The 27,353-nt window shown below is 41.2% G+C and overlaps 1 protein-coding gene across 3 annotated transcripts; it reads right to left on the minus strand.

The window, feature by feature from the left end:
* Nucleotides 1-1,078: 1,078 nt before the first annotated feature.
* ldd (lipid droplet defective) lies at nucleotides 1,079-25,415 on the minus strand. 3 transcript variants are annotated; one of them, XM_066742833.1, is made up of 44 exons: nucleotides 25,274-25,415; nucleotides 22,989-23,066; nucleotides 22,695-22,918; nucleotides 22,276-22,418; nucleotides 22,076-22,206; nucleotides 21,544-21,929; nucleotides 21,146-21,457; nucleotides 20,791-21,046; nucleotides 20,508-20,705; nucleotides 20,204-20,421; nucleotides 19,912-20,122; nucleotides 19,387-19,772; nucleotides 17,920-19,309; nucleotides 17,461-17,856; nucleotides 16,722-17,390; nucleotides 16,402-16,614; nucleotides 16,233-16,315; nucleotides 16,006-16,168; nucleotides 15,746-15,924; nucleotides 15,020-15,643; nucleotides 14,805-14,935; nucleotides 14,396-14,718; nucleotides 14,125-14,305; nucleotides 13,916-14,053; nucleotides 13,536-13,856; nucleotides 12,876-13,377; nucleotides 12,480-12,791; nucleotides 12,272-12,410; nucleotides 11,989-12,196; nucleotides 11,570-11,710; nucleotides 11,107-11,296; nucleotides 10,834-11,031; nucleotides 10,246-10,743; nucleotides 9,989-10,164; nucleotides 9,640-9,913; nucleotides 9,419-9,518; nucleotides 8,992-9,335; nucleotides 8,645-8,825; nucleotides 8,434-8,546; nucleotides 7,535-8,360; nucleotides 7,301-7,449; nucleotides 6,927-7,109; nucleotides 5,039-5,285; nucleotides 1,079-2,091 (listed from the first exon to the last, which is right to left on the minus strand). In XM_066742833.1, the coding sequence occupies exons 2-44, from the start codon at nucleotides 23,049-23,051 to the stop codon at nucleotides 1,960-1,962; spliced, it is 12,252 nt and encodes a 4,083-aa protein (XP_066598930.1). In that variant the 5' UTR covers nucleotides 23,052-23,066; nucleotides 25,274-25,415; the 3' UTR covers nucleotides 1,079-1,959. The 3 variants fall into 3 exon arrangements, with proteins under 3 accessions (XP_066598930.1, XP_066598923.1, XP_066598936.1); XM_066742826.1 differs by lacking the exon at nucleotides 25,274-25,415 and adding an exon at nucleotides 23,271-23,352; XM_066742839.1 differs by lacking the exons at nucleotides 11,570-11,710; nucleotides 25,274-25,415 and adding an exon at nucleotides 23,271-23,352.
* Between the last annotated feature and the right edge of the window lie 1,938 nt (nucleotides 25,416-27,353).

A 27,353-nucleotide genomic window follows, 5' to 3' on the forward strand; every position in this document is an offset into this window, starting at 1 on the left:
TGAAACTTAAAGAGAAGGAAGGATTCATCCAATGTATGATTTTACAGTACGATGGGTGGTGCGAGATAACCCGATTGGCCCTAACCTCTCCGAATGGCTCGTTGAGGTTATAACGTGGAATTTCAAGATGCTTCTGGCATTTCTGGCGGGCATTAGCCGTTTCTGGCATAGTTGCAGCATCGTTCCTCCTGTACGCTAAACTAGGATCAGGTAAACTATAGTGTATGTATATGTATTTATATACATATACATGTATAGTACAAATGAAACTTCGCCTAACGTCCAAACTGCTCATCCCCCGATTTTACACGTATACAATATCTACTATGTGTACTATGCTGGTGAGAATATGTAATATATACGTGTATATCGCGGGGGAACACATCGAATACACGATAATGCTAGCACTGCAAAACACTCTGTAATTTAGGTGCAAACAGTCTCGCGCTATCGTACACTCGACAAATTACGATGAAAGATGCTTCTAGGCTGAATGATTTCATTGATAAATCGGTGGAAACCAGATTGCACCAAATTCCATGTGCTCGCTAGATTATATTTATATATTGCTGACCTTCCGCAAAATATCAGCAGCAGCACCGGAACATATATTTATACGGGAAAGTAGAACGTTTTGGGTAAACACGAACGACATTGCGATCTCGTACCGGCTAAAACCGACCTAAGCCGGAACAACGAGTGCTGTTTAGCTACGGTTAATCCGATTTCAAGTTTAACCTGAAGGCTTTCTAGATTCGCCACATTTTCACTTTGAACGCGTAAATGATCGGGCCTGACCAACTCAATAGTGTCGCAGCTTTACAAAAGTTTTTTTTTCTATACTGTGTATGTATATATATGTAGTATGTAGTGAAATTCTTTTCTCAGAAAGAAAAATATAAGATTGTCGATCGGCTTGTTGGGACTGGACGGCAACCTTATCGTGAATGCTCCCCTTTAGAATTTTATTCGTTTTCCTCGCTGCGAGGACATCGATCTTGCAGTCGTCGCCAACGATATCCAACGGATAACCGCGCGAAAGCCTGAAAAATTCCAGCTTAAATTCCTTCTCCATAAGTAGAGAAAAATCCTTTTATTCGCTAATTAAATATAAAATTGTGCACAATAGTTTCTTATTGTTCTTCGCTGTGACATTGAGCTATCTCCACCTACACTAACTCACAGCTAAGTTTAATTCTACATAATACTAGAGTGCTCGTTAAAAAGTACATTTTCGACAGAACCGTATAAAACACTGGTATTTGATGAGAAATTAAAGGGGTTAACATTTTAGGGCGAAAAAATCAAAGCATCTCGTGTTTCATTGCTATCAAACTGCATTTCTCGCAGATCGTTAAACGTGTAATTTTGTTAAAAGATATATAGAACCTATTCTCTCTAGTGAATTAAATTTTACAAAAAATAAAAATGGTTCTATACACATTTAATTAATAAAATGCAAATTTCTATAGATATACTTTAAGCGAAACTATTAGTTATTGTTTAAAGTTAAATATTAACAAAAATTGTTTAACGACCACCCTAACATATACTTATATCACTGGTACTATACTACATATACAAACTAGACTCGAGACTAACGGTATCGTACAGACTAATTTCGTAAAATCGCTAAAAGTTGGTTAAAGACGATAAAATCACATTCATTCGCGTAAAAATGCCTCTGAAACACTCCTCATATACTCGTAAAAGAAAAAATATAAAAAAATATAATAAAAACGATAAAATCACATTGATGCGCGATTGGAGCAATTTGAAGGTAGGATGAGACTCTTTTTGTGGGAATAACGTGCGATGGAGTTCAAGGGTGTCGATCGTACAAGTGGAAGTGTCTTCTTCGTGGTTTTTGCGGAGGGTAAACAATGAGAGATTGTTCGCCAGTGTATCATCGACTGGCTTCGATCCAAGACACGGGAGGTCTGAGCTGGGCTTTCACGTTCAGAAGGTTTCCAGATGAATCGTGTCCATGTTGGAGTACGCGTTTGGAAAATTGGCCAGGTTGCTTTGACCGTTCTTTTCCTGACTGCTCGGCGTTTCTTCCTCCAACTCTTCGGAAAAACTTACCAGCACCTGGAAGCACGGATTACCAATATAAAACATGATTTACACTTTCCAACAACGTACGTCTATAGCAGTGCTACATCTCATTTTACCAAGTATATATATATATATATATATACATAGTAATAATTAGAAACGCACAATCGTATAAAACTTTGAGAATCCAGTGTAGAGACAGTAAAAGAAATACGAGAGGGTGAGAGAGAGAGAGAGAGAGAGAAAGAGAGGAAGCATCCTTTTATTGCAAAGAAGCTCTGGAACATGATCCGGGAGAATACGAGAGGGGTAGTGAAATTTGTGTGAAATCGCGGGACTTCAACGAGGAACCATAAAACTCTCGAAACTTTTTCAACGAGTCCGCTTTACGTGCTCTCTCCCTCTGTATACATACATATACCGCTGAAAGAGCACGGAGGCTGCGGACTGCCAAATTTATCTCGTTTATGTTAGCCAAGCCTTAAATCATCCCACGGCTGCAGAGCCCCGAGTCGCGACGCTGCGACCGCGTTCCTCTCTCACCAGTCTCTCTCACCCCCAGCGAGCGAGCTTCGCGGCAAAATTACACTTTAAAGTCGAGCAGCGCGAACTCGCGGCATCGGATGAGCCACGAAACAGCTACTTACGATCCCGCAGCAGACTTTCAAGGGACTACTCCCGAGACAAACTGGCCGAGGAGCTGAGACTTTTCGAGAAAAGCACATCCTACGAGGGATGGAAGTAGCGCTCTTGGCGAAATGCGCTGTTGAAATACGTGACGTCATAGAGCTATACATTTTGGAGAAACGCTGAGGATAAAAGTGCTCCTGATGCGCGCCACTTTTAAAAAGTGCTCGCGGGACTCTCTGAGAGACTCTCTTCTATTTTCAATGAGTACATTTTCCTAATGATTTTCGACGTTTTAATTATTTATGGTGGATTTTATGTATGTATATTATCGGGTGGTTTTTTGAAACTCGAAAATTATAGGCTTTTTTTTAATATTGTTGTAGGAAATCTATCGTTGGAGTCTTCAAGTGGAAGAGTCGTCGATGTTATATGAACTGCATATGGTACACTTAATGATTTTATAGATTTTAATTATATATGGTGGATTCTATATATGTACGTATGGAGGGGGGGGGGGGTAATATTTTAAAACTGAGATATTATAGGTTTGATTATACACTGCTATAGAAAAGCCATCATCCGGAGTCTCCAATTAGAAGAGATCGTGGATATAATATAAACTGCAGAGGGCATAGGACATACCAATGAGGGGATGAACGGACGGTGACGGACATAATTACTCGGAAAGTTTGCTTTTTAAAGCGGGGTTAATTAAGTTTGAAACTGCCACGAGATCCGTTATAACCGACCAACGTATTTCAGCAGTAAAACTCGGGGCTAAACAATCTTAATTAATGACGTTTAATTAAGCTTCAAAGTGTCGGAGATTGGCTATTAAGTTAGGGTGGTACAAACGGATAAACCGGGAACGCTCTTAATCGTGAGAGAAGAAAAGGTTTGGTTTTGGGTGAAGGAATGTGTTTGATGCATCAGGAGGAAGAGAGAAATAAATTCGAGCCAGTCGATCTGGTGTGTATTGGAGAAGTTTGGTGAAAGCAGGGGGGGGGGGGGGGAGTTGTGCACTATAGAGAGTTTAAATACCGAGGCTATGTCAGGACCTTGAAGGATAAGTTTTCAGGTATTTACGAATCTTGAATTCCAATAGCAAAATTTTGGACTAAACAGTTTTAATTAATAAGAATAAATGAAATTTTCTAAGTATCAGCAATCGTCTATTGAGTTAAACTGGTAAATCCGGATAAACCGAGAATTCTCTTAATCGTGAGATGAGAAAAGGTTTGGTTTTGGGTGAAAGAATGTGTTTGTTGCTTCAGGAGGAAGAGAGAAATAAATTCGACCCAGTCGATCTGGTGTGTATTGGAGGAGTTTCCGGTCGGTGAAAGCAAGGGGGGAGGGTTGTTGTACACGGTGGTGAGTATAGATGCTGACGCCACGTCACGACGTCGAAGGGGAAGACGATAGGGGGTAGGGACTGCGGATCCATTAATATCCTTGAGAATGGGAGGGGCGAAAACGAGAACTGGCAGCAGTGCATCATCTGCGCCAGACAAGACCTTTGAATATCGTGGGTGAAAGGCACCGCATCGGGGCTTTCCCCGTCAATCCTACATCCACCGAAACCTCTGAACAAACAGTAAAACGTAAGCAATGATCCACTCGCTCGACACATGGGAAAAATCTCCTCCCTCCGTCATCGTTGCGTCAAAACCATCGATCAGTATTATATATATATATATATATATATATACTATAACGGCGCATTTATATATAATGGATGTGCAAATGGCTCGGCTAATTTGTGTATTATAATAATAACTGCTACGCTGGAAGGCTCGAATATACAGACGAGACCACGTCGAAGAAAAATCTGTTTCTGACAATTGAAGCTTTAAACATACCGGGTGTCTGGTAAATTATAACAAAATGTACAAAATTGAATAGTATGTATAATATGCAAAAAAAGTCTTCCTATACCATTTTTAAACAACCTTCGCTAAAGAAGTTTTGACGGATTAAAAATTACTTCATTCTAGGTTTTATATGGACCTGAGGAGAATTCTGGCGGAGTCTGACTAATGGAACAAGATCGAGGGATTGCTCTGCCAGTAAAAAGGGCTGAATTATCAGTTTTTAATCCTTTACAGTTTCTTCTCGTTGAGGATAAGATTAAAAACTAGTAGAGGAATACTATTTTCTCACATTTATCCATACTATCCAAATTTATAGTATGGAGCATTGCTAACAAGTCACCCGGTATATTACAGCATATATCCCAGTGTATCCCATTCAGGTTTCTCGAAACTTTAAAATATGATTGGATGTCGAACACGGTCTCTTTTCTCGCACGTGACTTTCTACTTGTTGTACAGAAATTATTCGACTCTCGAACCTGGTCGAGGGAGCTCTGAGTGAGGGTGAAATCTGTGACGTTGAGCTTGCTGGCAAGTTGTTTCACCCTCGCAAAGATAGTGCTCAGTTTGAGCGACCGATCTTCCCACGGGATCAGAATTCGAGCGGTTGACGCCTGTCTCGAGGATATCGTTGCATTTGGCAGCAGTTCAGTGACTGCTCTTCTCAAATCCTTGCCTGACACTGGCATCTCGAATCTCACGAATGCCACGTAACCCTCTCCAAACCTGAAAAAAAAGAACATGAATTTTCTGCATATTTTTATTTCTCAACTCCAAATGAAAACTATCCAACCCCAGCGAGTTGGTTGGTTTATCGATAGTACATTTAAATTCAAAGAGACATTTTCAAGCTAAAAGCTGTCAAGATTATGTTGAATCCGTAATAATTTATCGCAGTTCTTGCTGCGAGTGATACGCGCTGGCTCGTCTATCGCAGTCAGGTTTTACAGCAGACGCATCTCCCAGCCAAGAGCGTCGATAAATTACGACGTGGCAAAGGCTGGACAGCCGGTGAAGCTCTCTCGTAAATTTGCTCTCTCGATTACCGGGCGCGAAAGAGAAGCGAAAATACCAAATCTAACGGTCTTTCTGCTCCTATCTATGCACGAAACTTTAACTCTGCGAAACAGCGAAATTCAGCTAGAAATGAAACAGTCGTTTTCATCACAAACACATTTTTCATTTAATTTTATTCCCTGCACCCTGTACACGTTTCTACAACAATAATTTCCCTCCACGATCTCCCATTTCTACCGTAAAAATCAATTGTTTTATCCGACCAGAACTATATAAATACAATAATATACATAGCATATATTTTATTATCGTTTTTATTCAGGAATATCAATGGAAGTACTGTGCAGGGAACAAATTGCATGTTTTTTTAAAATTGTCCGTTTGTTATTCATGGTTGGATGAGGATAAAGAAAAGGATAGTAATTTTGGTAGCACGTAGGAAAGGCTAAAAATGGGTAGGGTGGGTAAAAAAAGCATAGGGCGGGGGGAGGGGGTGTAGAGGAAATTGGCGTAGGGTGAGTATGGAGTAGAAAAGTTTCGGGCAAGTTTTAGCGTTGAAAATGGAGAGGGCCTGAAAGTTAAATATTTATGGGGGAACTGTACGTTATTAGAAGAGTGTATCGGATGGGAAAGCGGCAAGTTAACGTTCCGTATCGCGTTTAATGTGTCTCAATTAGAGGAAATGGCTGATGTGAATTTAGCAGAAACGAGGCTTTTCGATGGCCACGGAGGAAACCGTGGAAATTTCGATGAAGGTCACTCGTCAATTTCGTTATTCCGACGATCGAATCGGGGCATGTAAAAACAAATCGTTATTCAATGGCGATAACAAGTAAGGATAAAACGCGGATTCAGGGTGATAAATGTTAAATGGATCGATCGTTCAAATTCCCATAAGCGATCGAGCCACCAATACAGAATTCATAAGTGCGCGAAAGCATTTAATATAATGACCGTTTGATGTAACGGCCATAACTATAAACCTGCAGCCCGTGACTGAAAGGAAAGAGCCAACTTTTAATACTCCGTTCTATGGTACGTTGTCGAATATATATATAAAAAAAAAGAAGAAGGTTTCTTAGCGTCCCCATTACTTCATTGCAGCGCCTGCAATCTGCATAAAGACCGAAGGAATAACGCCGAGATGAATTTATGGCCACTGAGCAGCATTAGAGAAATTTTTATAGCATTTCGTATAATTTGATAAGCAGGGGTGCAGGAAAAATATGTGTTTTTGCTGCTGGAACGTAAAGTTCTCGAGGAAAAGTTCTAATATGTCCGAGAAGGAGCGAGGAGGCGTGGGATGAGGCAGGATGAAGAGAGAGAGGAGACAAAATGGGAAATCCTTACTTGTGCTTTAAATGCTGAGGTGTTCCTATACACCTGAGACCAGCTTTGGCAAGTATACCGACCCTGCTGCAGATATTTTCGCACTCGGCCACACTGTGCGAGGTTAAAATGACGCAGCTCTGATTCTTCGTTACACCTTGGATCGCTTTGGCCACCAGAGCCTTCGTGGCTGGATCCATACCACTGATAAGTGAAGAAATTAACATTAGCTGGGTTATAGAGACTCTTTAGAGATTAATTAATAAATTACAAAAGAGAGGCTCGTGTACCCAGCAGGGAATAAAGTGTAATTAAAGTTAATGAAAATTTTTCATTATTCCTCCCTGGTAAATATTATTGTAATTCCCAGAGATTGCTGAAGAAAATAATCGTACCTCGTAGGCTCATCCATCAGGACAACCGAGACGGGGGCCATCATACTTATGGCCGCGCATAATTTTCTTTTATTTCCACCACTAAGACTGTCCACCCTCTGGTGAGCGTATTTCTGAAGGTCGAAGCACTTTAGCATGCTCGAGACAGCCTGGTGAATGAAGAGGAATTTGAGATAATTGCTCGATCGTGGAGTAAGCTTAATGGCGGAGCATTAGACAGTACACGGTACGCACCCTAGGAACATTATGAAGACCGGAAACCTCTGCGTGGATGGTGAGGCACTGGTGCGGTGTAAGGAAGCCGTCCAAGGCATCGGTCTGTGGACAATAACCAACGTCTCCGTTGCAAAGTGGACCCTTGCCAATCTCCGCGCCCCGCAGACTGATGCTACCAGCCGTAGGAATAACCTCCGTCGTGAGCATCTTGAAGGTGGTGCTCTTGCCAGCACCGTTCACCCCCAATAAGCCAAAGCATTTACCGGCCTGAACGCCAAAGCTGAGATTCTGCACGGCCACGTTAGTACCGTAAACGCTGCGGTACTCCTTCCTAAGCTTCAAGGTTTTCAACGGATCATTGCCCTGGCCACTCTCCACCCTCGCCCTCTCCTTAGCAACGTCGTCGTCTTCCTCTACCACCTCGTAAACCACTTTCCTCTTCCTCACTTCCGGCAGCAGTCTGCTCTCGATTATTAAATTAACCACGAACAAAATCCCACCGACCATCGCCAGGGACACGAAGTGCAAACCCAGCAGATCCCATCCTAGCGGAGATTGGTAGGTGTTCATGTGGAAGCGCGTCAAAAGCTCCGCCGTTATATCGTTCCTCGACAATTGGATTAAAGCGTCGCCCAGTGCGTATTGCGGTAGTATCATGAACATCTTGTGCAAAAACTCCCGTAGTTCCTGAGCCATTTCACTTTTACCTAGGATATCGATCACCAGAATCGTTGCTAAGCAGACTACTCCTATGAAGGTGTTCACGCAAAACAGCACCATGTTCGAGAGGCTCGAGTCGTCGAAGGTCTTCTCCGCTAGATGAGAGAAGGGTATCGCTGCCCACCTGTAAAACGGTATCATATATATAACATTGTTTTCTTCCCTTTAAAAGTATAACTGGTGAAGTGGACTCTTACGCGTAGAGGAATAGCAACAAACAAGTTCCAGCGAGATTTTCTCTTTCCACGTAGGCTGGGAGACCAAAAATCTCGAACACCATCACTGCTAGTGCAATGGATGCTAAGAACACCTGTGACGAAACGATAAGAATAACAAAAAATTATATAAAATAGGAGTTTTAGAATTTTGTGTATTGAATTTGTTCAGTGTATAGCATATAATACACACGATCATGTCCCAGATCAAAGCTGTTGTCCAGTAAGTTATTGGATGAACACCAGCTAGATACAGGATCCTCTTCTCCTCTGACAAACGTTCCCGGACCAATTCCTTTGCCCCTTGAGCACCGACCAAGCTGAATGCAATCAACAGCACCAAAGCCACTCCGACATCTGCCACGTGCTGCAGCCTAGGTCAAACAATGTTCCCTCCCGTCACCAAACGATCAATAAAATCATTTCAAAAGCCTCGTTCAATCGAGACAGATTGATAGATGGATAAATAGAGAGAGAGAGAGAGAGAGAGAGAGAGAGAGAGAGAGAGAGAGAGAGAGAGAGAGAGAGAAAAATGCCTACAAGGATGTTCGATTCAATTGATCGCTGGACAATTTTAGAGGATGATTGTAGGTATTGATACGTCCATCGAAACCGGAAGCCCGAAGTATAGCCTCGTTCATGGCGTTTAGATAGGATGGTAATGCATGATGTCCTTTATTATTGTACCAAACGACGAAAAGTGGATCTTCTTCGTGATGGGACAGCGTCCAGCCACCGTATCGTTTCTCTATGTAGTCCAAGTGGGTGGTAACTATCCAATCCAGTGTCTGACGACCAGGAAGGATTTGCAGCAATCCTTCCATTGCCTGGGAATTATCACGACAAGTTTGCTGACCTTCCGTACACTCGCAAACACCGGTATCCTGTGAAATCATTTGGTTCTATGGTTTTAAATACTATGGAATTATGCATCCTATTTATTTAGAATGGAAAATTTGATAATTACGTTTGGAGTCGTCTGCCAGGCACCGGAATAATCGTCTCCGAATTGATCGTGCAGTTGTATGGATACTTGCTGAAGGAATTGATCCTTGCTTTGATCGATGCTGCATAGTGGAGGATCGATATAAAAGAGATTGTTAAAAGAGGGTCAAGATAAGAGTTTAATAAATCGGATGTTATTAGGAGTATAATGGCATACTGTTGCCTGTTGAGAAATAAGTATACCTATAAAAGTAGGTCGGATGAATATCGTAAAGTTTAGGATTAAGATTTAGCGGAGGCTCATCCTCGGATGGCGGTCTTATCAAGGAGAATCCCATAGCAACAGCGACGAACATCGTAGGCAAAATAAGTGCGGATAATGGTGCCCTCCAATCCTTAGCAAAGTGCCATAGCCTCTTTTTCAGTAAAGCTTTTGCCTGTCTGAAAGCCGATGGACTCGAAGAAGTGTTTACTCGGTTGTTGATCAAGTCAATATCGTCTTCCGGTATCGACAATCCTGCGGAACAAACAAATCCCTTCATCTCTCTTCTTGCATCTTAAGAAATTTTATTAACACGCGATCGTCCCTCACCTATTTGATCCACACTGGCCACGCTATCCAAACTTGCTTTCATAAAGTTTGATCCACTATCCGCTTTACCGCAAAGATCCAGAAAGACCTTTTCCAAAGTGTCGCATTCCAAGGTCAGCCTGGTATATCCAAGAGTCTCCTGGTTACCTTCCAAAGACTTCAGAGCACGTTCAAGACTGAAAGTAAATTTGAAGGGATGAATGCTTCAATCCCTTGCCCATTGTTTTTTCGTTTTATAGCATATAAATGCAATTTACTCGTTGAGGTAGCCATGTTTGTCCTTGAAAGGGAGAGTAAGAACAACTTCTGATCCAGCGACACTTTTCACAACAGCATTGTCGACGGACTGCTTAGCAGTGCTTTGAATATTTTCCAAGTGTTTGTTTTGCAAGTGTCCAGGGGGGAAAGATACATGAAGGTCGTAACCTTGGCCATAGGTCATTTTCAAATATTGAGGAGAGCCACTGCAGAGGATTTTTCCCCTGTGCATGAATACCACCGTGTCGCTGAGCATATCAGCTTCGTCTAAGTGGTGAGTCGACAGAAGGACAGTCCTACCAATTCTGTTCTGGTCGATCAGCTTCCAGATTCTGCGACGAGCTGCAGGATCGACTCCTGCGCCTGGCTCATCCAAAATCACCAGTTTTGGTGAGCCAAGGAAAGCCAAGGCCACGCATAATCGACGTTTCGTTCCTCCTGATAATCGAGACACTGGCTCGTGTTCCTGACGACCCAATTCCAGAGATGTCATCATACTGAAATTGTTATTTTTATTATGATATACTGTTTAATAATTTTGTATACCCTCTTAAATAATATTAAAGACATTCATTCAAATTGTTTACTTGTCAACGCTCTTTGATAAACTTTCAGCATCCTTAGACCCTTTTAGTTTAGCGTAGAATATCATGTGCTCCCTTGGAGTTAAACTACCGATTAAAACGTTCTCCTGTGGACACACCCCAATATCCGGTTTACAGCCCTCCTCTCCATTCAGACTAATCTCACCAGTAGACGGCGTAACCATTCCAGTAAGCATCTTACTAAAGATCAATCATTTTCTATGTGTAGACAATTTGTATAATCGACCAGGTAAGTACGAATTAGAAGATACTTACATAATGGTAGTTTTGCCAGCACCATTTCTACCAAGAAGGCTCGTCACTTCACCCTCGCACAATTTCAGATTAAAATCATCCACAGCAACGATGTCACCATGACTGGTGTGATAAACTTTGCCAATTCCTTCAAAGCTGACTCCGATTTGCTTCTTGCTCACTGTTAAACTACTTACATCGCTATCGTCTTCTACATTAAAGGAAAAAGAAAAGAAATAAAATAAAATTTTCAAATAATCCTATTATTGGAACGAATTACAATATTGCAGGATTAAGCCAAACCAATCAGGAAGAATTTTAGTTGTGTCGTGTAATTAAGCGACAAACATTATCCAATGGCAATTATCAATTAGTGATAGGATACTGTTATACTGTTGGCATTAGCCACGACCATTTAGGGAAACATTGATTATCGCATTAATAATCATGCAAGGTGCAAGGTGTGCGTGACGAGGTGCGATACCTTTATAAGTGGTTGTGGGATGGAGGACGTCATTAGTGAAATAGAGGCTGTTGACGTAGCTGGAGTAGTTCGACTTCCCATAAAGGGAATGACTGTTGGACCACCATAAACTAGAGGATCTTAGCCCGCAAAAATCTTGGTCTGAAAATGATTGGTAATGCTCCCACTGTGGACACTTTCATGGATAAATCTTTCTTCTCTTTCTCTCACCCTCTCATAGTATTTCTTTCTCTACTTATATACCTACTGGAAATTCCCTAGTGCATTCGTGCAAATTAGAATAAAATCAACCTAGATCTAAAGTCTTATTTTTGTTAAATGTTTGATCGAAAATGATTGACCACGTTAATGAAGGTGTTACTACGCCAAGTCCCTACCACCTACGATACGAAATCCCTAAAGGATTAATATAATTTTACCTGAGTTCGTGTATTTAGTAGTTAGATAGCCAATTAGAGCATAGATAAGAGCATCGATGGTCATCATAATGAAGACTAGTCCCAGTGACATAGGATCACCTGGGCTGGACTCTTCCCACATGTTGCTCCACTGGAGGCCATCACCTTGAACTTCTTTGCGAGCAGCGTAGAGACAGCCGTAACAGAAACTGGTCGACATGCTCAAACACTAAAAACAACTTTCTTCTTATAAACTGACCACTAGCTAATTTTTAAGTTACAAGAAGAATTTATAGCCACTCACTATTATCAGCTTGTAGCCTAGACCCATTGCAGCCTCCATGGCAATAACGATGATGTATGGCATATATGTTAATAAAAACATGACAACTGCTGTTACAGCTGCTAAACTGGCTGAACTAAATATGGTGGATATCATGTAGCTAAAAAGAAAGATTTAATTCAGATTTATTTGATTCGTTCAATTATATACAGACACACACAGTACTTACCAGAATGTGGCAATGGAAAAAATATAATTTGCCAGTAGAAGCATAACAAGCAGTGGGTCGGATTTTGGCAGGATCTGGCCAACTAGAAGAATCAAGCCAATGGAGATCATAACTATAAGTAGCTCAATGTAGGACGTTATGAACCAAGCACAAGTATTTCTCCAGGGCTTCAAGCCCATAACACTCATGACCATGGAATTTCTGGATTCCCTCTCCCACACAATGTGCCTCACAGCCGACCCAACGACCATCATCAGGGCAAAGAAGAAACACATCTGAAGGCCCTGGGATTCATAAAGAGTTCGCTGAAATCTGTGGAAAAATACCAGGATAAGATTTTCAGCAAGACTTTTTGTTCCATCAGCTATACATATATATAGAAGACATCAAACTAACGGTACGAATTTCCAGCATGGATAAGGCATCTGATTTGTGACAGTGATCCATTTGTATTCCTTATCAGCCTTGACTTTAATGATCCCACGATCGACAGAGTCCTGGAGCTGAATGAATCCTCTCAAGTACCTGAGATCCTCGATAAAGCTGCTCTCCGGTCCGGGAAGCCAGAACTGAGTCTTCAGTCTCCTGGTGGAAGGTACGTAATCGACGTCCATGCGGATCTTATAAGACACCTCGTCCGGCAATTCTTGATCCGTGGATCTACGATCTCTCGATCCTACAGATTCGTCCTGAAGGAAGACGACACCAGCCAGAAACTCGTTGGTCTCTGTCAGCACCGCTGCTTCCGCTTCCAGTTCCTCCTCGCTCCCGAATCCTCTCACTCTATTCACCAGCACGCAATCGATCAGATCCGCCAACATTTCTACCATATTTATCATCTTCTTCGATTTTTTCAAACGCCATGAAATCTCGCTCAGATTCAGTTCCGAAAAATCACCTGGAACGAACGAATCCAATTATTGCAGGGAAATTTGACTGGTGATAAAAAAAGGAGCCAATGAAACACAGAACAACAGTATTGGAAAAAAGGAGGGGGAGGAAGCAATGTAGGATTTGCCCGATTGAAATCTGAACTTTGCAAAGGTGTACGTATACCTTCGAATTTGCCACCGGCGAGGGATTTAATCGCAATTTTCATCACGTCCGAAGACATCACGTCCTGCAACTCCCTCAGGCTGTCGCTCATCTCGGAAAGGTTCGCCAACGATGTCAGAGTGTTCACGAAGCTGTTCATGAGCTGTCCAAAGTGCTCCATCTGCACGAAAGTTTCGTTGGCCACCTTCATGACCTTACCAACCGCAACTGTATCCGGTGCATAGAGAATCTGGCCCCGTAGCAGCGGTTTCACGTACGACCAAACGATTTTCCCACCGGGCATTGCTTGTACACTCTTGTAGGTGTCTTTGCAAAATTTGGCTGTAATAAAAATCAGCCTTTAAAAACCCATCTACACATTTTAATTTCTAACAACTAACTTGGTAAGGAGTCTAGTTCCCTCTGATCAATCTGACTATTATCCTCAATACTAGAGATAATTTTGTAAAATTCCCCACTGTCTGACATCATGGTCCTACCGCAGAGCATTTCACTCGAGTCGTGAAGAAATTGCGAGCCTGAAATAAGAATAATGAGAATCTGGAAGAAATCGATCAATCAGGACTGAAATTTTAATGCAATATCTCACTGGAAACTGGCTCATCCGTTTCAGACTCCTCGGTTTCTGGAGCTGTCAAACTCGACGATAATCTGTCCTTGAAGAGAGGCAGCAACTCCGAAGCAACTCCAATATTGTCCATCACCTGTTTTCCCTCTGCTTCGGTCAAATTAGCATTTGATAAAATATTTTTTACGTTGGCACTCATCAGCTGGAATCATCGGAAAATAGCTGTTATCACAACTTTGCAATTCTCTTATAAAGGAAACTGAGTCGTTATTATCGCAGAATTTTAACTTACGTTCCTAAAAATGTAATCAAAATTGAGATTTTTGATCAGAGCAATTGAGATGTTTTGAGTCGTTGCATCGTCCAATTTGCAGAAGACTTGACTGACTTCCTCGGCAGTGATTTTCGTTTGTTCGAAGCTCAGCATATCGGCGAGTTTCTCTGGAGAGCAAACAGTGTCCTTGAGACTGACTGCTCGTCTCTCCTTGAGGAAGACTGAGATCATATCAACTTTGGCTTGACTCAAGGTCATGGAAACCTCCTTGGAGAACCCTAGCTTTTTGGACAAGTAAGTCCTGACCTGTTCCCAGTCATCAAACATATCCTTGACGAGATCTGAAGAATTATAGTGAAATATAGAAAAAAAGTACCTCAAAAGGATGAAGTATGAAAAGAGAATTTAGTAGGGGTTGGTGTATTACATCTCATATCTAGAAGACCCAGGTTCTTGAATATCTCCATGGATTCTAGGGCAGTGATCATGCTGTAAAGGTCCCTTATTACTTCAGGATCGCTTATGAAAGGTTCCACGTCCTCGACTAGTTCCTTCATTCTGCAAGAGATTGGCGAGAAATTAGTCGCAGCAATAATTCAATAGGATTCAATACTAATCTATGAGATATAAGGATATATATACCCGTCGAAGACCTTATCGACCGTCTTATCCTTCAAAATATTAACCACACCATCCGCCAGATCAGGCACGCCTAAGAGATTCGAGACATCCTCGAAATCTATTTTGCTCGCAACGTCCAGCAGATTGCCACTCTCCTCCAAAACAATGGACAGATGCTGCAAAATTTGCTTGAGCCAGTATAGCTCCCAGGAAGCATCCTGTCGCCACAAACTCAACTCCCAATCGATTCGTTCCAGATCCAAAGTTCGCGACAATCGATCGGCAATCTCCAGCACGCCCGGATATTTGGCTGCCTTCGCGTCGTAACGAAGCACCTTACCAGCTCGCTTGGAAACCAGATAATTGTACAGAACCGTGGAGTTTTGGCACTCCCTTTTCGTATGACACAGGGAGCGTTCCCTATCGTTTAGAATGGCGTTCACGTTGATCATCGCTTCGGGCAGGAACTCCTTCATGCTCGTCTGCTCCGCCTTCTTCGTCACTTCCGCCAACGGCTTCCAAATTGGCACACTCTTCTCCGCCAATCTCGTCAATTTTGTTATCTTCGCGTGAGTCGCTCTCGTATCCACTATATTGATATTTCTTTGCAGGGTGTCCAAAGCTGCGATCATCATCAGCACGTACCTTTTCCAGACAGAGAATAAAGAAGTCAAGAGCTTTAATATAAATTTATCTATACAAAATGCTGATAATAGTTTAGGCAAAATAAACAAACTCTTAACTAACAATCCAGGCCTGGGATTCGGTCTGCCCATAAATTTCTCGTAACACTCGGTGACCCTCTCTTTGTAAGTTTCATTCTGAAAGTCGACAATTATATCCGCCATGTATCGCAGACTATCCTCGATTTTATCCACAAACTCATCTAACGTCTTCCTCTTGTTCAAATACTTGTAGTCCTTGAGCTGCGAAAGAACGAACGACAGTTGAAGATCTTCAGGAATAAAGAATTCAGACTGAGCTATTCCCAGCTTAATCATTCTTACCATCGAGACTGTTTTATTCCAGTAAAAGTCTCGCAGGAGAATATCCTCCAATTCCGTGCTATTCAATCGTTTCATTTTGCACATCAAATCAGCATAGTGCGAATGCATTGATAACTGGGAATTGATAATCTCGATCATTAAAGTTGAACACCAACTGCAGTCCCTACGTAATTTAAAAATAGATTTGTCAAGTCTGGTGAAAAAGAAAAACATGAAGTATTACTCACTGGTTATTCGTAGTATTTTTAAGTAAATTCTTGATTAATCCTGTCGTCTTTTTAACAATCGAATGCGCCAACTCTCTCGAATCCTGAAATAAGGAAATCACAGAAATTGATTATGTTTTGTAGGATTATTTTTATCCTCTTTCGATCATTACTTTTAACGTTTCCCTACTTTGCTCTTATATAGCGCGTTAAAGTCCTTGAGGGTCCCTTCCTCGAAGGATGTCCACCAGAACGGGTACTTCGGAGTCCTGAAGCCCTCGAGGGATGCTCGGATCAAAGTCGATTCCAGCTGGTACAATTTCTCCAATAAGAAACTTTCATTGAAAACTCTCGTGCTACGACCATCGAGCTCAGATTTTCCCTCTATTATCATGTACCGTTCCTGAAATGAATTTTTTCAATCAGTCGTTCCTCGTCCCTCACCGAGATCAATGTGAGCAAAAATTTAAAAGGACAAAAAATAAGTAGAAGAAGAAGAAGGGAAACTACCTCAGATCTTAAATCAATAGGCATAAAATCAATTTTGCTCAAGCTGTTTGTTTTTAGGGCGATTTTTTTGCAGAAATTCGTGATAGTCGAGAGAAGTCCCTTTTTCCTCATGAAAGCTGGAACGTTGAGGTACTTATCGATGTCACAGGGATCAACCTGACCTTGAACGAGTTTCTCGATGAAATCGCCGAGTTTCTCGGACGAGAGGAAAGTGTCAGCAGTCGTGATGAGCAAATTCGGTATGTCTTCGATCAAGTTCAGCAGAGGTTTGATCTTTGAACCCTCGTACCTTGTTCTCAGCTTTTGCCAAAGATCACCACCGGTGAATATGTCGGCGAGAAAATCGAGAATCTGAAAGATCCTACTAGAATCTACCAGTCCACGCGTATTTTTAGAAATAAAATCAGCCTTGGAATCCAATTTGGAATAATCGAGGGCCTGGTTGGTCTTTGCGAGCACCCAATGAATCCAAGATTCTTCCGCTTTGCGAATTATCGACCAAGTCTCCTCTTTCAGCTTTTTCCAAGTTGTAGCATTTATCACATTGGATTTCATCATGAATTTCGATCCTCCTGATTCTATATTTAACCCTGCTTCCAGTAGTTTAATCATAGAGAAACTGATTGGCGTTGTTTTGTGCAAAATGCTAGTTTCGCCAAGTACAACGTCCTTGAAAAAACAATTAAAATAGTATCATACATTAGACGCTGAACTATTTAAATAACAATTTACGACTTACAGCTAGCTCGCTACTAGTCGCTGTCTCCATCAATTGATAAGGATCGAAAGAACAAATATCCTTGAGAAATTTAATCCTGTCTCGATGATTCCAGTAATCTGAAGAACCGAAGTGCGAGCCGCATATAGTTTTCCTAACTTCTCCTGGCGAAATTAATTTCCCAGTGGCTGGACTGATCGTGGCGAGACTAGCCATCAAAGCGATCGCCTCCTCGGGATGCGCTTCAACGATTTTTACCAACTGACGAACATCACTATTTCTAATCAAATCCCAAGTATGCCAAACTCCATCTTTTAGTTCTCTGTCGTTCAAAGCATCCGCCATTTTCAATAAAATTTCTGAAACTCCCTCAACAGATAGTTTATACGTCGATAAGATCGAATTCAAATTCATGTGCTGCAAAAATAATAAAACATTAGAAATAACAAAATAATTATAGCTCCCAATCCCTCAACTTACCTCAGATACAAATAAAACTCCAGTTTGGTTGCTCAAGCTCTCCAACATACTAGACGCAGTGAGATGAAAATATTCAACACTGTAAGGCATTTTCACTGTAACATTTCGTTCGGAGAGCCTCTTGACCGTTCTGAAAACATGGTAAAAATCCAGGAAAGCACTGGCTAAGCGAGATTTGTAGCTTTTCATAGGACTCCTCCAGATCGTCGACTCAGTGACGAAAAGATTGGTATACGCATTAAAATTTTCTGGATCCAAGTGACAAATAAAATTCATAAGCACATCGTAATCTGCGGAGCTGAGGCCAATACTGGAGTTACGCCACCAGTCGAAAATATTTTCGCAGGATATTGGCTTGTCGGTGTTAAGTCGTTGCCCGATCAGCTCGCTCACGGTAGGATCGGAGAGGCCGTTGAAAATTGTCGACAGAACGTAGGGGAATTGATTATAAAAAATAGAGACTACAGTGCCATTTGTGAAACCAGCCAATGACAGCAAGCTCAATTTGTCGGAATGTTCGTCGACGACGATGCTGAAGACGAGTCTACGAAGCTCGTGAAGTACGTGAGAGGTGAACTTGAGGACAGCCAGCAAGCGATCCGTAAGTGTAACTCGTGCCTTCCAGATATCCCTAAGACTCATTTCACTGCGGAAAATCTCTATGGATCTGTCTAGTTCAGAATCCAAATAATCAAGAACGGTACGCTCTTCGAATTTCTCAGGATCGTCCAAAGTCCTGACTTCCGTTACGGGGCTGCTACCATCAAGATCCGGATATTCTTGGAGAACGACCCGACGAGTGTCGTTGATGAGCAAATCGAATTTGTCGAGGAAACGGCGGAACTTTCCGTAACCGAGGGTCCAGTTGAAGGCCGGAAACTCGATGGTGGCGTCCTTCTGGAAGAGTTTCCGGGCCTTCGTTAAAATCGGTTGTTCCTTCCACTCTTTGATGAAGAGTCCAGGATTACAAGCGATCCTCTCGATCTCCCTTACGGCTTCCTGGCTCCCAAATCGTAAACCCAGGGCTTTACCCACACTGACGTTGTTTATACAAGGCCATTTTTCCTCCTGAGACCTGTACTCTTCGAGAACCGAGAACAGATCACCCGTCAGTCTGACCTTCACGAGGTCCACTGTGTCCAGGATGATGGGGGACAAATTCCTTAACAGTACATTCAAAAGGATCTCTGTTTGGGGTAACTCATACAGAAGATCCGTTGGCTGAAGCGAGTGTCCATTTTCCTGTATTTGGTCCACCACCCTTTCGATATTTTCGAATATCACCGAGGCAACCCAGGCAACGGCGTACATGTTTCTCCAATCTTCGTGGGCCTGGATCTTGAAGAGTGGCATTTCCATTACGTCAAACAGCTTGCATATCAGACCCACGCTGCAAAAATTCAGTATTTAATGAATGAAGAAACGAGTATCTTTATTAGAGATTTTAAGTTGATTCGTGTGACTAACCTTATCTCCCAAGCATCCTTCATGTTAAGATCCTTGGTCCAAGATTTTGCGAAATCTTTTCTGAGCACCTCCAACCTCGCCATATCGTAGCCTCCATTTGGCTTCTCCGAATGAACGATGCTATCGATGTAATAATAAATCTGCATGATTTTTTCATTAAAGTCCGTCCAGTTGAAGGATTTTTTTCTTCTATAAGTAGACTCTTCGAATTCAATATCCGTGACGTTTAATTCCAATGCTGCTTGGACCGATCTCGCGATTCGACAGGTCAGATTTTTCAATAATTGCTCGTTCGATCCTTTCGGGAAATTCAGTAAACTCGTTGGGGGATTCCTTAGGTCGCAATAGACTCGCGTGAAATTCGAGAATTCCAGGATTTTCAGGCTCTGTGGAAAATTGTCAATCAGTGCTGCATTAATTATCAAATAAATTCGACAAAAAATATCTCTCCACTGTTGGGACGCGAACGAAATTGATTTCTATATAGAAGGATTTTGATTAAAACTAATTGAATCCGTTCCGCACCTTCTCTTTGTCGGAAGCCGTGAGGTAGAAAGCTTCGATCAAATTATACTTTTCATCTCGAACTTCCTCGATCCAACTGCTGGAATTTGCTTGTAAATTCTGCAGAATCATTTCGCCGAGTACATCCATGTTTTCCAGATGAGGCTTGATGGTCATGTAGGACAGGCTACGATAGCCTATCGATTTAGCTATACTGAGATGTATCCCCAGACTGAAAAAAGCAAAAGTCATTGTAAAGATGAATGGGGATTCTGATAATTTCATTGCCAATAAACTGCACGTTTTCCCTCACATGTCTACTCTTCCCTGTACTTGGGTCTCCTTAAAAACTTTTCTCCAGTCGTCAGAAATTTCAAAGATCCTCGTCCATTCGGGATCGCTCGGTTTTGCTTCTTCCAGATAATTCATAAAAGACTTTATACTTCTCGCCACAGTAGTCAAGTTTGACCTTTCGATAGGTACTGAAGAACTCAAAGCTGTCATGACCAGAGTGGAGAGAGTGTTCGTTATCTGAAGAATTTTATTGGTTAAACTATGGATGCAATGAAATCTATGATCGAATAAATTTTATTTATATAGTATATAGTGTAATCTACAATTTCACCGAAGCCCTTGAAATTGAAGCTTTCATAGATGTCAGCGATGAATTTTTTCCCATCTTCGTTGCACAGCAAATCTTTAACTTTGTCGGATTCTCCTTCCAAGGTCTGAATAATGCCAAAAATTTCTATCAAAGTCGGATTTTCGCAGATGTAATCCTCAATCGGACCATTCTTCACAGCTTCGACCATTCTCTGCGCATGAAATAAATGAGTTTCATTTCGATGGTGAGTAAAAGCTATGATTTTCAAATTATTTTAATTTATGCATTGTTTATACTTCTAGAAAATCCAGTTTGGAGAATGATTGAATGACAGCTCGATAAGTGACAGGAGTGAAATTGATCAACATTTTTTTAACCAGAGCCTCGTGTCGTTTCGTTACTTGAAAAATATTTGACAATGTATTTTCGTGGACCACAGCCACATGATGAGTAATTTTCACAATATTATTTATCAGTGAAACTACGTATGTTATCGAATTGACTACATTCTCCGAGAAGAAACTTTTTAATGAATCCATAATTTCAGCAGCCCTACGAGAATTCGTTATATAAAAATAAAAAATATTACTATAAATTATTATACTTTAAAACTAAGATTATGAAGGAATTATCGATAATACTAATCATTACACTTCGATATCGCTCTCGTGTAAAGTCAGTAATTTATTCGTGAGCCTAATTCCATCCTGCAGGACCAAAAAGGAGGCGTCCAGGATTTTAGTGATATTCTCATCCATTAGCAGCGAGGATATTGAGTTTAAATTTCCCGATAGTTGATCAATCGTAGAGAAAAAATCACTTGGCTCGTCGTTGGATTCCCTCTTCACTGCTGCTTTCACAAGAACCAACAATTTATCCAAATTAGTCAAGCCTCGTCTAGCTATCGGCCATCCGCGCGTTTTTTCAAAAATAGGCTGGAGAACATCCAACGTTTTATTGATGCTAAATTGGAAAATAAACAAAAATAAAACTCTATGAGAATAAAAAATTTGTATTGCAAACGATGAACCGAAATATGATTGACGTACACAGTGAGATCGATTTCCTTAAAGGTGACATTCTTGAAGATCATGATGACCGAAGGAAGCCACTCTTGAATTTTCAAATAGTTCGGCACGTATTTCTTTGTGGTCTCTAAATTGAGAATAGTGAGAGCTGCTCGCTTTAGATCGTCAAAGAAATCATAGTCCCGAAACTTTGCCATGGCACGATCCACCATAGCCAACAAACCACTGAAATCCAAATGCTTCGAAAGGCTTTCGAGAATATCAGGAATATCATTGGGATCGATGTTGCAAAGTATGCTAGATATCTTTTCGTAGTCGTCCTCGTTAACGAGTATGAGATACTTCTTTAAGCTTTCCGGCGAGCAAACCACGCCATCCACATTGGACGATCCAAAAGTCTCGATGAGCTAAAATGAGAAACGTTATATATAATTGAGGAGGATATTAATTTTGTAGGATTAAATGTTGGATGGTAATGAAATCTCGTTGGGAGATCAGGGGTCGCTTAAAAGGACCACGCGATTATTCACGGATTTACGATGGCCCTACTCACGTATACTAGCTTTATGGATGAGTCGAAGAGACCATCGATCAGGTCCTCGCTCGCTTCCGGAAGCTGTGCCTTCAGCAAGTCCTTGATCATTAAGTGATTATTGAATAAGTCTCCCAATTGTATTCCTCGATCTGCAGAGTTAACAATTTCCTCCTTAATAATTATATTCATTATTTATACAAAACCATTGTATAACGTACCGAACAACGCCTTGACTTCCGGTTTCGTCAGAATCTGAGCCATGGATTTTAGCAGTTGTATACTTTTGGGCAAGGTCCCAATGGCCGAAAGGATCGTATCATTGGTCAACATTGGTTGAAGTTCCATGACCAAAGAACCTAGACTATATTAGAAAATGTAAAAAATATTGCATTAATAAAAATTTTCATAAAAATTGGAGATCTTTGCTAGAACTTCTCAGGATATGCATGGTTTTATTAAAGGTTTGATCAGGTTACAAAATAATACACCTTAAAAATTAATTCCCCATATATATATATATATATGCAAGCCTGATTTAGTCTTAACATTTATTCTAAAATTACCACCATAAAAATTTCCTAGGGCATTCCTAAAAAAATCTTTATCAAAACCGTAAGTAACGCTTGTTCAGGATTACCTAGCATTTTTATAAGAAGGAACATCTTCGTAGTCCTCGAGTGGATCGCAAGGGTTACCAATGCTACATATGAAACTCTGGACAAACGGGAGTAGGCCATCCTGTGGCATCGCCCTAGCCGGAAATTGGCAGGTTGGATTGTACTCCGGATCGATATTGTCACGGACCGTGAAGAGGATCAAGAAGACCACGACGGGCCAAGCAAAGATCAAAGTCAAAATACCCTGTGCAAAAGAAAAAAGTCTCTAAACCTCCCTTTCGTGCTTGGGCAGCTTTGACGAAAATTTTACTCACCGGTGATCGTTTCCGGACGATGTAATTCTTCCAGAGAAGAAGACCCAGCTGATCGACCTTCATTTTCTCGAATCTCCACTGAAATCAAGCAGTAAGATTTATTAAGAAAGGATATAAGGGCTGCCGGTGAAGCGTGAAACTCTTGTGAATTTTGTGGAAATAAATCCTCAAAAGAGAGAGAGAGAGAGAGAGAGAGAGAGGATTGCGACTTTGCGTGTCTCAGGATTGCATCGATTAGAGAAAGAAAGGTTAGGTGGAGATTCATCCTTTCTTTGTGTATACCTGCGCTGCGGTCGGTCCCATGCGGAGGAGAGTCGCGTGGCCTCGAAATAATCTCAAACGAAACATCCTGCGATCACGTGTCCCTTACAGCCTGCACGGATCATCAAGATCCTACTGATAATAATTGATTTGGAAACAACGTCCTGCTGTGCCATTAAGATGATTGTAGCCCTACGCCACTTACGAGCCAATCATAATACATGGTATACAAATTAGCGCTACTCGACGCCAAACACATAATACCAATATCTTACGAAATACCGAAAAAGAATTGCGCAATATTCCAACTGCGATATGAAATTACCAAATGCACGGGACGTCAGTTTGGTTTCACGTTTGATGGAAAGCTTATCAATGGCATCCGTATGTTGCGTAACGGAAATCGGATTTATAGAGGCGGTCCAAACGATGATAAAATTCAAACGAGTGTAATTGTGTAATTCATGTATATATAGCTTTCACCTTAATTCCGATCTTATTCGCTGAAGGATATTGCTTAGAAAAATACCTGGGTGGTTCAAGGTTAAGCGTTGAATGCCAGATGCATTTAGTAACCCCCCTCCCCCCACTCCATTATAATATCGAACATCGAGCCGGTTTGTTCTCTCTTTGTTGAACAGTCAGCAACAGAGTGAATTAGACGAGATTTGCTCGATTGATAGTCGTTTCTCACGTTCCCAGAGTGAAATTCCCATTGACTCCGCTAGCTTGTTTAGAATGTAAGCATATACAGCATTGGCGTATTGTAGACGGAATAATCGTGAGCATTGTTGCGCCATTGCGGCACTCCGACGACAATGTATCAACTATGTCATAACCTCGCTTTTCCGTATTTTGTTAGCACGGATCTTATTAAACGGAAGTTTGTTCACCTCTCCCTCACCGACGTAGGAAGTTCAGTGCGACGAGTGGAAAATAATATTATAATGCAGCTTTTGCAACTGTAGCGTTAAATTATCGTGCGCCATGTGATTTTCCAGCGAAAGCATCTCCCGCTCTTTCTCGCTATTCGCCGTTAAATAATCCCGTAATTTCTCGTTTCAGCAAAATAATTATTATGCGAAGCACCGCTGCAAAATGATCATTCAATTTCATCGCATACGTGTGTGTACACACGCGTGAAACTGTGCGAGAGCGATCCGACGACGACGTAGCCGCGAGCCTGTACCGATAAACTCCATTATTAATATTTTCAATTACTCGTCTCCTGTTTCTTTAGATTGGTGTACGCGAGAGAGCCGTGTCACGTGTGTTGATATTTATCAGTTGTACAGTTGAACTATAGAGGACAAATTTTTGCTCCAATTTTTAAATTACATTTCTATATGTATTCATATACATAGAAGAGAATTCGTATATGAGCCGGGAATGCGAGCATTTGAGGTTAACCTCGTTCTTTGTTTACGAAATTGGACGTTAATAGCCGCGCGATTGATCGTTGCCTCGATTCTGTAATTTTTCTCACAGGAAAAATATCGGAAAAACTATAGGTTACTGTACTTTGCATTCTCTAGACGGATATCGAACGAACGCGTATATTTATATACAATAGTTTTTATATAGTATACCGTATATATACTACAAGATGAAGGAAAATTTGATTAGGTCAAAGGTCGAGGAGATCCTGCGATGAAACCTTGCAGCTTCCTGGAACAATTCTCCGCCAAGTGCAACGCAACGATAAAGATTGTCGTCTTTAGTCGCTTTTTAAGTTATTCAATTACGCTCGACTGGCGTTTTTAATTATTCGATTAACGCGTGATTCCCCCTTCGATCATTTGCATAAAATGAGTTGCCGTGACTTATCAATGCGCGCAACTTGGAAAATTGACAACATATTACATAATAGATACATGGACTGAAAAAAAGGAAGAAGAAAGAAGAGTATGAAAGAGAGGTGAGGTTTAGTCGTTTAGTGCAGCGCAACGAATAATAGATGGAATGATATATAGGTTAGAAATTCAAAAGCATAGAAAGTGTAGGTTCAAGAGGGGGGAACTTACCTTCCGGCGGAAGCGAAATTTTCTCGATCCGATCCAAACGGTGGACTGGGATTTTAGCAGAAGCTTTTAATGGTTAACATTGATGAGAATGGAATAAAGCCATTGGAATGAACAATTAAATAAGTTGGATCCTTTGCGAGGCAGCACGAGTGTCACAAAACTACCGTGGTAGGTCCCCTGAACGTACACAGAGTTGAAGCATCGGATTGGATTCGAATGGACCAATGAGGCTCTCGTTGATCGCGCAACACAGTCGTAAAATAAAAACAAACCAAGCCTAATCTGCTTATGAAGTAGGAATTTAGAATTCGGAATTCCGTTTTCGTCGTTGAGTCGCCGTCGCCGTCGAGGAAGGAGGTGTGTGCGATTCGCGACTAGCACTGGCAACTTTACACCGTCGACTACTCTACCGGTCGTTTGACTTTTGCTAGTGTTGTATCGGTGTCGCTTGGTGCGGGACGACGGGAGAATCCACGTGGTGGATTCTTTGACTGGGGCTCAGTCAGCGTGTTCCGGGGGGCTCCTCCTGCAACACAACACCAGCCAGCCTCGCTCCTATGTTTATCGAAAGAGAGAGAGAAAAGAGAAAACTCGACAGAGAGAATTGAGAAAATGGACCTTTTCATAACTTAAGAATCGTTTGTTTATATGCGTAACGCGCGATTCTGATCGTGAACTGAATAGGAAAAGTTTCGGTGGTCGAAAAAACCATCGGGATCGGGACTTAGAATCGTTGGACTCGCGGGAATCGCAGATATCCGGCCTCGACGATTCCGATCACGCGCGTCTTGGAAATTCGTGCTCGTCTGACCCGATTTTTGAGCATGAAATTGTCCATTGCAACACTCGAGGAGGAAAACGCGTGTGGCATCTGCTTTTACTCTCGTAATACGATTATTAGATATATATATGTATATGTATATATATATATATATATATTGAAGTATAGTCGATGTGGTTTGGAGCTAAGAAAACAAAAGGGCTCTCTGTTAGTCCGCCAAGTTTGACAGGGAAATCGACCGAACACTAATCTGTTTACCAAATAAAGCTGGTCAACGTCAACAATTTTGGCTCGAACCGCTGACCTTTCCTGCGCGACCGTACGTATACGAAAGTCAGTCGATGCTCTTGTAAACCGTTGACGAAAATTTCCTCGCCAATTGCCGATTAATTGCCGCTTTTGAACGTGCTCCGTCCCTTTGTTAGCTTTCGACTCGACGATACGAATTTCAGTCTCTACCAACCAAACCTAATCATCGCAGGATGTTCGTTATCACTGCCACTGCCGGTCCAGGTCCATCAAAGTACGTACACACTTTAAGGTGCCTCCGTCGTTCCATATCTATTGTACCAGTCACAGACATGTTTTAAATGTAAAACAAATAAATTTTTTGCTTTTTAATTAAATAAATAATGCTGAAGCACCAAATAATAGTTGACACAACGTGAAAAAAAAATTCCACTTTTATATTTACTTCGCATGCAATTTTATATAACCTATACTGTTTCACTTTCTTTTTAAACTTAATTTGTTTTGATAAAAAATTGATATTTTTTAGTCAATTCTATTTTTTGACGAGTCATTTTAATTGTTAAGACGATAGTGTTTTAGCGTTGTTTGTTTAATTATAAAGTAAAACTTTGTTCAGTTGATATTTAAAACATGTCTGACTAGTATATCAAATACGGAACAACGGAGCCATCTTAGAAACCAATTAAACAAAATATACGAGTTTTTCAGTTCATTGCCATTCTTTCTGGAAAAACTCTAAAATGGCTTGATTATTATTGCGCATTAAAATGAAACTTTGTCCGAAGAGAAAGAGAGACACTTTAGAAAGTGACCTCAGTGTTATAAAATAATTTTAGGTTAGCCGACGTTACGAGACAATGCAGAGCACCCTCTACAAGCTAACCTCTCTTCCATAGTTGCACCGCGCTTCTTACAAGAAATAATTTTATTAATTTCTCTATAAATTTTCTAGTTTGCCTAATCCTGCTCCTTTTTTCAAGAGAGACGGAGACTGTTATCCCGATCACAACTCAGACTGCTCAAGAGGTAGGACACGACTGGAAGGTA

This window comes from Prorops nasuta, unplaced genomic scaffold (assembly GCF_024137725.1).
Source record: "Prorops nasuta isolate Cenicafe-Biocafe unplaced genomic scaffold, Cenicafe_Pnas_1.2 PNAS00002, whole genome shotgun sequence".
Lineage (NCBI taxonomy): Eukaryota > Metazoa > Arthropoda > Insecta > Hymenoptera > Bethylidae > Prorops > Prorops nasuta.